Source organism: Mobula birostris, chromosome 23 (assembly GCF_030028105.1).
Source record: "Mobula birostris isolate sMobBir1 chromosome 23, sMobBir1.hap1, whole genome shotgun sequence".
In the NCBI taxonomy this organism is placed as follows: domain Eukaryota; kingdom Metazoa; phylum Chordata; class Chondrichthyes; order Myliobatiformes; family Myliobatidae; genus Mobula; species Mobula birostris.
The window spans coordinates 50,699,861-50,713,648 of record NC_092392.1 but is presented as its reverse complement, the minus strand read 5'-3'; the positions used below and the strand labels follow the sequence as shown (position 1 = coordinate 50,713,648).

The window sequence follows — 13,788 nt, the reverse complement described above, 5'->3', positions numbered from 1 at the left end:
GCACCACCACCCTTGCCCTTTGCAACCCCATATCCCCCCCACCCCGGTCGACCTCCAAGGGTATATGTATACAGAACATTTGATTATGAAAGAACACAACAATTTATTTGATCACATATTGAAACTATTTACACACACACACATATATATATATATATATATATATATATATATATATACATTCCTTGTTGAGTATTTTGTTGGCAGTCTCAATGCTAATAGTTAGATGCTAATGCAAATAGCTTTTCTATTTCTTTTGCAAACTTTTCTTGTACTGTGATGTGGCTTGCTTGGCAGATTTGAGCATTTTGCTGTAAGACCCAAACTGTAATTTTGCAAGACACCAGATTCACAAGTGCTTTGTGAGATAGCGGACTTCTGAATTCTGTTTTAATGTGACACACCATGCTGAATGCCCTTTCTACATCACAATTAGAATTTGGCAGCACCAAAAGCAGCTTCATCAACCAGCAGAGCTCTTTGAATCTCAACTGCCCTGTGCTCACAGATTTTACTTTGGACAGCTTCCCCCAGAACTCATCAACTGGCAAACTTTTGTAGTTTGGCACCAGTCCTTCAAGGTTAGTTGAGACATAATCCAGGACTTCCGAGTGGAGCTGTTCTCTCGCATCTGCCTTGATCACACTTGGAAATCTCTCTGCCAAAGTCAAAATCTGCTCTGGATTCACCTCATCTTGGCTCTCTGTATTGACCACTGACAGACTTTTCAAGATTTGGTCTCTCAATGACACCTGTTAAACTCACCTCAACATGTCTTTTATAGTCATTTAACCCACCATGGGCAATAGAAAAGCCACTGTTGCAAACACTGTCATTATTTTTTATCCCTATTAGGCAGGGGTACACTTTAGTGTAGTCTGGGGAGAAGTACTGTTTATATTTTCTTTTTTTGGAACACTGTGCCATGGTGCTGCAGGACACTAAACTGAACTGATGGACAATGAAAGATAGAGAGAGGTCGACTGTAAAGCTCGCCCACAGAGAAAACTGATAGGTCTACTTAGCACAATGAGAGACTAATCAGGATGCTTTCTCTGTCAGTCTCTCCCGATGTCTGTCACTTGCTCTCTCTCTCTCTCTCTCTCTCTCTCTCTCCCTTTCGCTCGCTCGCTCTCAAAAAAAATCGATTTCCGGGATATTGTATATAATTTGCAGGCATCAGGGAGCAGCTATCAATATGCGGGAGACTCCTGGAACTTCCGGGAGAGGCGGGATGTCTGATATTGTGTTAGAATCTCAATATAAAGCATCTGCCATTCAGGACCAAGATGAAGAAAAAAATCTTCATTCAAAGACTAAGGAAGCTTTTGAGTACATTCAGAACAGTGAATGATAGACATTGAGATAACAAGGAAAAGAAATGCGGTTAGTGCAGGGAACTGTTGCCTGTGTTAAAGAGCAGACTTGATCAGCAGGCATGGGGGGTGGAATACAAATACTTCTGTTGCTGATATTCTTATGATTGTGGGTGGACAGGGGGTAGCAGCTTAATAAAACTTTGCCTCACAGCTCCAGTGATTCAGGCTCAATCTTGAGCCCTAGTGCTGTCTGTTTGAGTTCATACATTCTCCGCATGACTGCATAGTTTTCCCTGGAGTGCTCTAGTTTTGTTCTACCGCCCAAAGACGTATGGTTTGGTAGGTTAGTTCACCACAGTAAATTGCCCCCTGATATGTTGATGAGTGGTAGAATCTGGGGGGAAAACTTACAGGAATATGTAGAAAACAACAGGTTTGTGTTGGATTAGTGTAAATGGAGGCTTAATGGTTGGTGCAGAAGGGTGGGTTTCAGTGCTGTACAACTATGAGATGAGATAATTGTCTGGTTTTCCCTTTCTTGATCTACTGTTCCTCCCTTTACCAAGACATCCCTCAGTGGATGTATTTTTTCCCCATTGAAATCCTGGGCATTATTCCCTTTATTTTTGTGGTGACTCCTTGGAATTCTGTCCTTCATTCACCTGATTCAGTCCTGAATGTCGGAGATCACAAAAGGTTTTCATCTTTCTGTGCAAATTCTGCACAGGTTGCCCTTAATCAACAGTTTCAAAAACTGCAGTACACGGCAATTTTCTGCTTTTCTATACAAGGTCATATAGCACAAGTTAAGCATATATAACATATAGCATTGGAAAGGGTACAGAGGAGATTTACCAGGATGCTGCCTGGTTTAGAAAGTATGTATTATGATCAGAGATTAAGGGAGCTAGGGCTTTACCCTTTGGAGAGAAGGAGGATGAGAGGAGACATGACAGAGGTGCACAAGATAATAAGAGGAATTGATTGAGTGGATAGCCAGCGCCTCTTCCCCAGGGCACCATTGCTCAATACAAGAGGACATGGCTTTAAGGTAAGGAGTGGGAAGTTCAAGGGGGATATTAGAGGAAGATTTTTTACTCAGAGAGTGGTTGGTGTGTGGAATGCACTGCCTGAGTCAGTGGCGGAGGCAGATACACTAGTGAAGTTGAGGAGACTACTAGACAGGTATATGGAGGAATTTAAGGTGGGGGCTTATATGGGAGGCAGGGTTTGAGGGTCGGCACAACATTGTGGGCGAAGGGCCTGTACTGGGTGTACTATTCTATGTTCTATGTTAACAAATAGCTTTTTCTACCCTATTGCTACTGTCAATGTACTGGACAAAACATAGTCCATAGATAGCAAAAGCTACTTATACAGAGATTAATTTTGTTAAAAAACATTCAAGTCTCATTCCCTCAGTGAATATTTTCATCTCCCATTTTATCATTCATTAAAATATTATTTTACTTCATTTCAAAAACAAATGATCTAATCTTCATGCAAGTTCTCATCCTGAACTTCACTAGTTCCTCTATCCTCCGCATTCGATCTAAGCAGCTGGTTTAGTTGGCAAGAAGCTCTTTAAGGGATGAAGTAGGTTGCATCTGTCAAGTGTTGACCCTGTTTTATTTGGTGTGTTTACAAATCTGTCTGCAAGCCAGTTATTTTTTTCCAAAATAGTGACAAGAGTGGAGCAGTACAGGATAAAAATGCTTTGACTGTAGACCATTGCTTGAAATTGATTGGCCTGTGGTGACTGGTTTCTTAAAGTTTCATTCACAGGAATGTGGAAAGAAGATACCATTTTAGTCTGTAACTTTAGATCTGTGAGGCTGTTTATTAAAACCTCCTCCTACTCTGATGTTTGTATCTGTTGGTGAAGGTGTATTATCCTGTCAAAAAACAGTTTGGAAATGCATGAAAATTTATTTTCTGCAGCAGCACAGTGCAAGGTTTTTGTCTTGAGAATTCTGATAAGCTAAATTCAAATAATTAAATTATGACATTATATTGAATCATCAGGGTTACTTATGCCTTCAGCATAAAACATTGAGAGTTGCCTTTAAAAGAGTATATCATTGTTGAAGTGTCAATAAAAAAAGTTTTATGAAGGAATATAAAGACCAGAAAGGCTGTGTCTTAAAATCTGTTGCTGATATGTAGACCATTGTCTGTCTAGATTTTGCATTTTGATTAAGGGTTTATTCCTCATTGTTTATACTTCAGGCCTCTCAACAGTCAGCAGAAATTAAAGGAGCGATTTTGAAAACAATTTGCAGAAGTTAAGAGTATTATGATTATAATAGTGAAGGATTTTAACTTCCCTAATTTGAGCTTTAGTACAAAGGCTCAAAGAGAGCAGAGTTTAAGTACATTGAAGAATATTTTTAAGATAATATGAAAAGAGTCCATCTGGACAGGACCAATACTTGACCTTAACTAAAAAAATGAAGCTCAGAAGGTGGTGGAAGTGTTGCTGAGGGAATAGTTCAGGAACAATGACCATAATTTTATAAGCTTCAAGGTAGCTACAGAAAAAAATGCTTGGTCCTTAAGATAAATTCATGATTGGGGGCAAGGGTGATTCCAGCAGCATAAGGGAGGACCTGGTAGATCTAGAGTGGGAGCAGATGCCTGTAGGTAAAACAACGGCTTTTAAAAGAGTTAGCAAGTGTACAGGAAAGGGTAAATGACAGCTATAGCAAGATTACAGAACCTCAGATGACAAAGGATATTGAAGATTTTATCAGGAAAAGAATAAGAATGTACAGCTTGTAAAGGCACATACTGTAAGTCTGAGGGAAACTCTTGAGGAATAGAAGGAGAATAGTACAGAGCATAAGAAAAAAATAAGGAGGGCAATAAGGGGTCTTGAAATATAATTATCAAGTTAGATTAACAAGAATCCCATGACTTTCATTCATATATCAAGAGTAAGAGAGGAGCCAGGAAAAAGTAGGTTCCCTTCATGACCAAAGGGCTTATCTAGGGAATATGGGTGAGGTCTGAAATAAAGACTTCTCATCTTAAATTCATCAAGGAGAAGGAGATGGAAGATAATGAGTTTTGGGTGGGGTTTGTGGATAATCTGGAGCAAGTCAGTATTAAAAAGAAAGAGATATTAGATGTAATTGGACACCTAAGGGGTTACAGATTTCCAGGACTGGATGAGATCTGTTTACTATGGGAACCAGTGGAGGAGATAGTTGTGGCCTTGACATATATTTTTTACATGTATATTAGCCACAACTGAGGCAACAGAAGACTGCAGAAGAGCTGATATTTAAGAAGAAGGGCAAGGAAAAGCCAGATAACCTCACTCCAGTTTGTCTTTTGTCAGTACTAAAGAGAATATTGGAGAAGAAACGTAGGGGTATGTTTTATGTACATCTGGAAAGACAGGGTACTCAAGGATATTTATATGGCTTTGGGATGCTGAAATCCATTCTCACTAATTTGACAGAGTTTTTTGCAATGTGATTAAAAAAATTAATGAAGGTAAGGCAATGGATCTTGTCTATATGAACTTCAGTAAGGCGATTTTATATTTTTTCCTTTCCCTCCCAGATCTTTATCCTATAAGGATCTCACATCCTAAAAGGATTGCAAACTTCGAAGCTGGTTCTGGGAGATCGTTCTGCAGTATAAGCTTGTCTCTGGAGTTCAGGTGGTGACCAGTTGTTGAGCCAAGTGACGGATTTAGCTCCTTAACTGAATCTATACTTGCTGGACTTGTATAATTCAGAGTGCTTGCATGGAAACCCAGGCCTGCAGTTTATTGAATGAGCGTGATTAGTTCCACATGGAGCAAACCAGACAAAGTTAGCATGGTTTGGTCCAAACAAATGGATTACAGTACCTCAAGATCATGTTACCCCAAACATCAAACTGAAAAAGATAATCATAGAAACAACTTGTTTTAAACAAAGCTGAGCAGTTGTGCGAACTGCTGACATAGAGGGAAGACAATACACTGAGAGATACAACAAACTCCTACCTTGAAAGCAGAAGTGCCAGTGACTCCAAAGGGTTTTCTGAAAAGCTCCATCTCTTCAGGATTGCATAAATCTCAGGCAGAGAAACCGAGTCCCTGCTGAGTGCACAGCCCAGTAAGAGAGGAAGGAAGCAGTTTGTACTGTTACAGAATGAACGTTTTGCCCAGAGCAAGTTTTTCTCATTTTCTTCAATCCTGTAAAACACAAGGTGAGGTTCAAAATAGTCAGATATCGAGCTCCAAAAGAGGACTAATTTTCCACTACTGGTAAACTTCAAGTTAGGCATGAGAAGTGAAAACTTTTCTCTGACTATGTAACTCGGTGTTAATCATTCTTCTGTATAAACTGTTGCTGTATTTTAATTTTTTTTCTCAGATGTTCTCCCTATTACCTCCACACATAAAGTTCACAAATCAAGCTCAATTAATATAAAAATCTTCGAGCATTTTTCTTTCTGGGATATGGCATAGTAATATTGTTTATGGCATGGCATTGATAACTTGCTGGAAATATCTGACAAGGGAGTTGGGAATTGCTTTGTAATCAGCAGAAGAAGCAAAAGGACTTGGGTTAAGACTCAGTATTGAGATAAATGTTATAGCACACAGTGCTGGGAAGACAATAGAAAGAAAGGATGTATTCTTCATCTAAGAGCAAAGTAATAATGCATGAATAAGGGTGGACAGTTATCAAGAAACAATCCCTGATTTTGCACATTTTTTTCAGAAAGTATTCTTTTTAAAGAGTGAAATGTAAAAAAGATGCCAGCTCTAATGGGATCCCACACCACCCACATTGTCCTCTCTCAACTACTCTGTGCTTTCTGCAAGGACCACTCTCTACGTGACTCCCTTCGTGCATTCTCACCCATCCCTCCCCATCTCCTGTCACTTCCCCTTGCAATTATAGGAAGTTCAACTCTTTCCATTACTCGTCCTCTCTCAGCACCGTACAGGGACCTAAACAAACCTTCCTGGTAAGGCAGAGATTCACACGGACCTCCCCTATCTATTGCATTCGGAGTATGTGATATGGCCTCCTCCACATCGGTGAGACCAAAGCATGGACTTGGTAACTCTTTTATGGAGTGCCCACACTCTGTCTGCAATGGTCATCTTGACCTTCATTTGCATTTCACTTCAGCTCCTCTTCCTAGTCACACACCACCCTATCTGTCCTTGGCCTTCCCCACAGCCACGGAGGAGCCAAATGCAAGTAGTACCTCATATTCTACTTGGGTAGCCTATAGCCCACTGGTATGAACATTGAGTTTTCTAATTTCAGGTAACTCACTGCCCCACTTTCCCCACTCCAGTCCACGGAGGTGCTCTCTCCCTTTGTTCAGCTGCCCTCCCTACCAAGGCTCACTCTATCTGCCCATCACTCCAGTTATCAATTTCTTCCCCATTGGTTCTGCTTTCCTATTCCCTTCCTCACCTAGTTTCATTTGCTGAACATTCCTCCTTCATCCAGTTCCATCTATCACCTCCAGTGTCTACCTCTCCCTCTCGCTTGTACATTGTGGCTATCCTTCCTCTATATTTTCATTTTGACTCAGAATACTGATCACCCCTTTCACTTTCACTCCTCAGCAGCTGCTTGACCCTTTGACTTCTTGTAGCAGTCTGCTTTATTTTTTCCAGATTCCAGCTTCTGCAGCGTTTTGTGTCTCCGTGATTTCTGGGTTTGTTCATCAAAGTTCAGGAAAGAAACTGAATGCTTCCTGGTAGGAATTAGCTTGTGCCCCTATTGTAATTACATCAAATGATGGAACACCGAGTGAAACTCTTTTTTTGGAGAATTTGGACCATGTTGTTCTTGGAAATGATCGACAGCACAGTCACCTCCAGATTGAAGTTCAATCAGAGTGGCGATGGTGGGATATGGGTGTGGGTGCTATTGGTTTAGTGCAGAGCCACTGTGGGGAGCTTGAAGGAGGAAGTTGTTATTGACTTACTGATAGGGCAAAGAGTCATACAACATAGAAACAAGTCTTTTGGACCACTGCAGCGTCCCTGTCTATACTAATCCCATGCCTGCATTAATTCCACGTCCCTCTGTACCTTGCTGATTAAAGTACCTGTCCAGATGCCTCTTAAATTTTGTTGCCATCACCACCTTCTTTTGCAGCTCAATAGCTACTCTTTGTGTGAAAAGGTTACCTTTCAGATCCTGTTTGAACCATATTCCTCTCACATTAAACTTTTTTCCTGTTGTTGTGGACAAACTTGTCATGGGAAAGTTTCTGGCAATCTAGCTTATTTATGACTCTCATAATTTTATAAACCTCTATCCTGTCATCTCTCAGCTCCTAGCATTATCTTCTTTATCATTAATATACAGTATATGAGGAGTAACAGAGAACGCAGCATTGATCCCTTCTGCCTACCACCGGCCATGGGCCTTTAGTCTGAAAAATAACCTTTCACTACCGCCCTTTGTTTCTTTCCACTAAGCCAGCTTCACACAATTGTCCAGCTAACTTTGAATCCCATGTGCGCAGACCATCTAGACCAGCCTACCATGCAAGGTCATGTCAAAGGCCCTGTGAACGTCCACGTGGATGGTCTGTCCCAGGAGACGGTTGCACTGGGACACCAGGCTATCCTAAGATGGTCACAACCAGGAATGGATGGTCCAACTTTCTCCACACTGTTACAAAAGGAGGTTGACATCAACCTTTTCTACCCGATGTAAATCATGGGAAGTGGGGAAGGTCGACTCACTCCCAGAAAGTGTGGAGATGAGGTTCTACAATTATAGAAAATTACTCTGAAACAGCCATATTACTCTGGAAAATAAAATCAATTTTAATTATAACTTGTTGAAAGAAACAATAATACATAATTGTATCATTATGTACGGGTCAACTGATGCATACCTATCATGGAAACCACATGTCCCATCACTATTCAGGGCTGGGATTACCTGCTGGACTTCCCAGCATGGTGCAATCTAACCTGAATAGTGGATTCAAATGACGATATTCATCTGGACACAAGCATGGCTGTCTGTTATAGAGAAAGAAGAAATTGCTGAATGTATTCAGGCGAGCCTGTGCTCTGATAGAATGACAAGGTAGACACATCCTATCCCTCCTTGAGGCCCTCGATTGGCTGAGGTCGACCACAGATGTTGTGTTCCAGTTGACTATGTGATATAAAGGCCAGCACACAAGCCAGAGCTGTACAACCTAGAGAGGGAGCTGTTGTCCTCTCAGCCACCTCCCCTCTTCATGCAGCTGATGAACCCAGCCAAATGGTAGAGACTGACACAGTCCAGAGAAGGGCATTGTCTTATTGTAATGAATAAAATTCTAACAGGAATTGACAAGTTATATACTTCGTTCAGCTTGGAAAGTCTTGAGCTAAGGAGCATAATCTCAGGACAAGACTGAAATAAAGAGAAATGTATTGACGATTCTCCAGGGGATTATGAAAACCAGTTGCTGACTTCTCATGAGGGTGAAATCAAAAAGCTTTTGGGTGCCAAGCGATTCCAAAGGTCTATCAGGACCTACCAGTGATGTGGACTTGATGTGAAAGATCATCAGTGGGCTTGCTGATTGGTGGAGAAAATTCAGGGATCAATACTCTTCCATTTTTTATGTTCCATGGTTGGAACGTTTTGCTGAAATTAAATACACCTTGAATCTACCCTGTGGAGTGATGTTTTGAAGATGTAGCCCTGAATCCTTCAAGTGAGGTGATTACAGGATCACACTGTTGTACAGAATGTGAACGATTTTAGCCCTGCCAATAAGTGCTGGTCAAACAATTTTAGCCAGAGGGTGGTGAATCTATGGAATTTGTTGCCACGGGTGGCAGTGGAGGCCAAGTCATTGGGTGTATTTAAGGCAGAGATTGATAGGTATCTGAGTAGCCAGGGCATCAAAGGTTATGGTGAGAAGGCAGGGGAATGGGACTAAATGGGAGAATGGATCAGCTCATGATAAAATGGTGGAGCAGACTCGATGGGCCGAATGGCCGACTTCTGCTCCTTTGTCTTATGGTCTGTCTTATGGTCTTATATGGAGCTGGTATATCTTACTTCTAAGATGGACTATGAGCTAAAACTTGGAACAAAAGCTGCTCTTAATTATTTGGAGGCATTGGTAAGCACATCACGAATAATATTATAAGTTACACCCTAGTAGCTCTGATTTAAGTTACATAATACTGACGATGGTGTGCAGGTTTAATTTGAACTATAGTGCTCAGAATTATGATTACAGGGTGTCCAAATACATATTTGCTAAGACATATGATAATGATTTTCACTATCTTGCATTCTTTCTTTCATCAAGTGCTGATTAACTGGTATTTGATATGGGCAATATTTTCTTTCTCAATTAACTTCCTTGACATATCAGCCCACATCTAACAATTTCCTGTGGCAATTACTGTCCACATATCTTGGCTTGGACTTCCATTCCAGCAATCCTTTACTTGTGAATTTCTGCATTTATGTTGCATGACTTAAATAAATCTTTTGTACCCAGGTTGGGTAAAAATCTGTCCATTACCTCATCTTTGCCCACTGCCATTATTTCTGCTGTAATTTTATTGAATCTGCTGTGTATGTTTGCAAAGTGTTTGTCATCTTATCTGAGATCATGAAATTCTGTTACTTTTGTGGTATAGTTACTGATTTAAAGAAAAATATTCTAAGCTCTTTGCTCATATATTTTTTAAATCAAGATTTTATTGGCCAGTCCTTTATCTATAAAACCTTCATAGAAAAGTCTTTTTTTCTAATTTTAAGCCCATGTGTCTCTCTCTGTTCCCCAACACTCTGTGTCCTTTAATTTTCAATGTTTGAAAGAGCATCACAGCAAACACGTCATGGTTAAGCCATTCAATTCAGTTTCCAAACTTATACCAAAAGGGTGCTCCTCACACATGGGAAGGACTTACAAAAGAAAGGAATGTTTTTGCTGGATGTCTGCCAACTGTTTTCTGGACACTTCATCTAGATCATTGACATATTGGCTGCACGTCGCAGGACCAGGCCGAGAAAACTTGACTCGGTGAGTGTCTGGGAAATCTATCTGTGAATAAAATGAGTTGGACATAGTTTACTTGTCACAGTTTTCCTAAATCAATAGCAAATAGTCTTTAAATTGAATGCTAACAAAATAGATCCGAAAAATAAATTACTAGGTGTTCAAATGTGTGCAGAACTATCAGTCATTTCAGGTATTCATTGCATGAAGCACTTAAAGATGCATAAAGGGAAGTGGAGGCTGATTTACACAACAGTGGCCTCTTTCTCCTTTAAAATTTCCACGATTCTGCTTTATGTACCTATTCTTTTAATTGTCCTTTCTCAATAATCCAATAACTGCAGCTTTGAGCACACCTACAGGGAACTCGATAGCAGCATCCATCATCAAGGACCTCCAGCATCCAGGCCATGCTCTCTTCTCATTGCTGACGTTGGGAAGGAGATACAAGAGCCTCAGATCCCACACCACCAGGTTTTAGGAGTAGTTATTACCCTTCAACCATTAAGTTCCTGAACTTCACTCACCTCCACTCTGAAGTGATTCCATAACCTATGAACTGGTTTTCAAGGACTCTACAGCTCATGTTCTCAGTGTTATTTATTTTTAAAATTTTCACAGTTTTCTACAAACTATTTTATACAATATTCTTTTGTACATTGATTGTTTGTCAGTCATGGTTTTGGTGTAGTTTTTTTTATTAATTCTATTGTATATCTCTGTCCTACTGTGAATGTCTGCAAGAAAATTAATCTCATGGTTGTATATGGTGACATATACTTTGGTAATAAATTAACTTTGGACTTTTGATAGCTTGATGAATACTGGAATCAACATCACATCAGTTTTTAATAACACTGTATTTTAAACTCCTCTCATCTCGTGCTATGTTTAAGAGTGCAGACACTAGTTTCTGATTTATGAATCAATGGAACTAACAAACCTATCTCTGCTTTATCTACTCCTTCCATGATTCTGTGTATCTCAAATCTTTTAACAGGTTTCCAAGTTTGAAGGCATACATCTGAGGGTATATTATCTTTTCCTTTAAGTCAGCTGCCTAATTTCCAGTTTGTGGTTATAATTACAATCCCAGTGAAAGACCAAAGGAACACTTACATTGCTTGAACACGAACACACACACACACACACTCCATTACACCTATTTGAATCATGGGCTATGTCTCCCATCATGTTGAAAAGTCCACCGATTACAATGTGCCTTTGTGCTCTCTTCATTAAACTTTGAGAGCATAGCCAAGATATTGAATTGTTTTGCGAATTGGAATTGTAATGTCTTTGCTGAATAGGAATTTAACTACAGAAGCATTCTCAATCCAATCAACCTCATTAACATTTGAACAGGGCCAGCTGGTTGCTAGTTAATTAAAATATTGTAGATGTGCTGCTACAAAACTGACCACTCATTCATCTGCGTGAGGCACCAGACTACATTTGCATTTCTGTCTTCAGCTAGCATTAACTGCTTGCTGGGTGTAGTTTTTACAGGTGCAATCTCCCCTCTTGTATTGAAGCCCTGATTGTATGTGTAGATTAGTGAAGGGTCAATGATACAACATATGACAAGAGAATGAATCCCATATTGAAGCTCCTGGTATTTTGGATGCTGAGACTGGAAACACTAATTGACATTTCCATCTATTATATTCAGAAATCTCTCACCTAATCCAAGAATTAACCCATAAATTAAATAGTTATTTCAGCAAGACATAACACATAATTTTGGTCCATCACCAGGAATTTACCTTGTTTTTTTTAAAGTATTATTGTTGCATCATTCTTTTACAATGGCTGGGAACAATAATTATAGTAAGTAAGATTAATTAAGAGGTTCCTGGAGAAAGAAACTCACTTATGTGTTGGCACAATGCAAGACAATTCCTGCTATCTATCACTGTCTCAGCCATATTCTGATTCACAATGGATTAACATTGATGTTAAAATTGAAATGCTCAGTCAACATCAGATTAAGTAAAGAAATAGCTGCAGTTAAAGTATGACTCAATAGCAAAATAGGACAAAATAGCATACGACAGGGAATACTTCTTATCGTACAGTCAAAGACATGGAGGCAAACTCTTCAGACCAGTGAGTCGATGTTGAACATCAATCACCCAGTTACACTAATCCGATTTTATTCTCTCACATTCCTCCCATATTTTAACCACTCTCCTCCATACAGTTCACAGCAGCTGATTAAGCTGATCAACTTGCACGGTTTTGGAAGAGGGGTGGAAACTGGAGCACCCTGAGGAAACCCGGGAGGTCAAAGGGAGAACATACAAACTCCACACAGAGAACACAAGAAGCAACACCTCATATATCGTCAGGGTAGTCTCCAGCCCCTTGGTATGAACATTGAATTCTCCAACTTCTGGCAATTCCCTTCCCCTCCCTTCCCCTATCCCAGTTTTACTCTTCCCCCTCCCCCAGCTGCCTACTACCTCCCTTATGGTTCCGCCTCCTTCTACTACCCATTGTGTTTTCCCCTTTTCCTCTTCACCTTTCCTGCCTATCACCTCCCTGCTTCCCCTCCCCCACCCCTTTATCTTTCCCCTTACTGGTTTTTTACCTGGAACCTTCCAGCCTTCTCCTTCCCGCCCTCCTGCCACCTTCTTTATAGGACGCCTGCCCCCTCCCTCTTCAGTCCTGATGAAGGGTTCCGGCCCGAAACGTTGACTGTTCGTTTCCACGGATGCTGCCCGACCTGCTGAGTTCCTCCAGCGTGTTGTGAGCGTTGCTTTGACCCCAGCATCTGCGGAATATTTTGTATTTACACCAGAAGATATGATTGAACCTGGCTTACTGGGGCTGTGAGGCAGTGTCTTTACTTGCTTCAGCACCATGCTGTTTGTCCGGTGTTCATATCTAGTCTCACCCATATGGTGTTAGATAGAAAAGACATATGAAACAAGCTGCTAGGGGAAGCGGTTGTGGCAGGTATATTTACAATATTGAAAAATGCTAGTTGTCAGGATGGCAGTGGTGTACATTGGTGGCTCTTTGTGGGCTGCAGGAAATTGTACCAGTTTTCCTCTTAAATATACTCCTTTTGAACTACTTTCACTGCAATCAGCAGCACATACATTTTCTCTGAACGACGGGCTACGAAACTACTTCAATGATTTTCAGATCTCACGTTCGACGGTTAGATGCGGAGCAATTAAGCGCGGCACCTTTAAGCATCAAAGCTATGGCCATGGCCGAAACTGTGGCAGGAGAGGCGGGATTCAAACCAGGCCAGAGTGCAGGGGATGAGGCTTCCTCTTTTGAGCATCTTGTTGGTGACTATTTCAGGGCAAGGCTGCTGTATCAGATGCCGATGAGGTTGATCTCTCTTGTTTGTTGCATTGAGACTTGGTCAACAGCGAACACACCAGACGCAGCTATCCGACCAGGAGGTTTTGCAATTTTCAGAATGGATTGAACCTCTAATTCTGGTAAG

General features: G+C 40.7%; 1 protein-coding gene across 2 annotated transcripts in view; it reads right to left on the bottom strand.

Annotated features, from left to right (window-relative positions):
• Positions 1-13,788, bottom strand: part of LOC140186823 (phosphatidylinositol 3-kinase C2 domain-containing subunit gamma-like) — a 273,036-nt gene that overhangs the window by 157,698 nt on the left and 101,550 nt on the right. For both annotated transcript variants that reach the window (XM_072241431.1, XM_072241430.1), the window contains 2 exons: positions 10,234-10,367; positions 5,320-5,511 (listed from right to left, as the gene is read on the bottom strand). In XM_072241431.1, the coding sequence (XP_072097532.1) occupies positions 5,320-5,511; positions 10,234-10,367 (326 nt within the window). The remainder of the gene's footprint in view (positions 1-5,319; positions 5,512-10,233; positions 10,368-13,788) is intronic.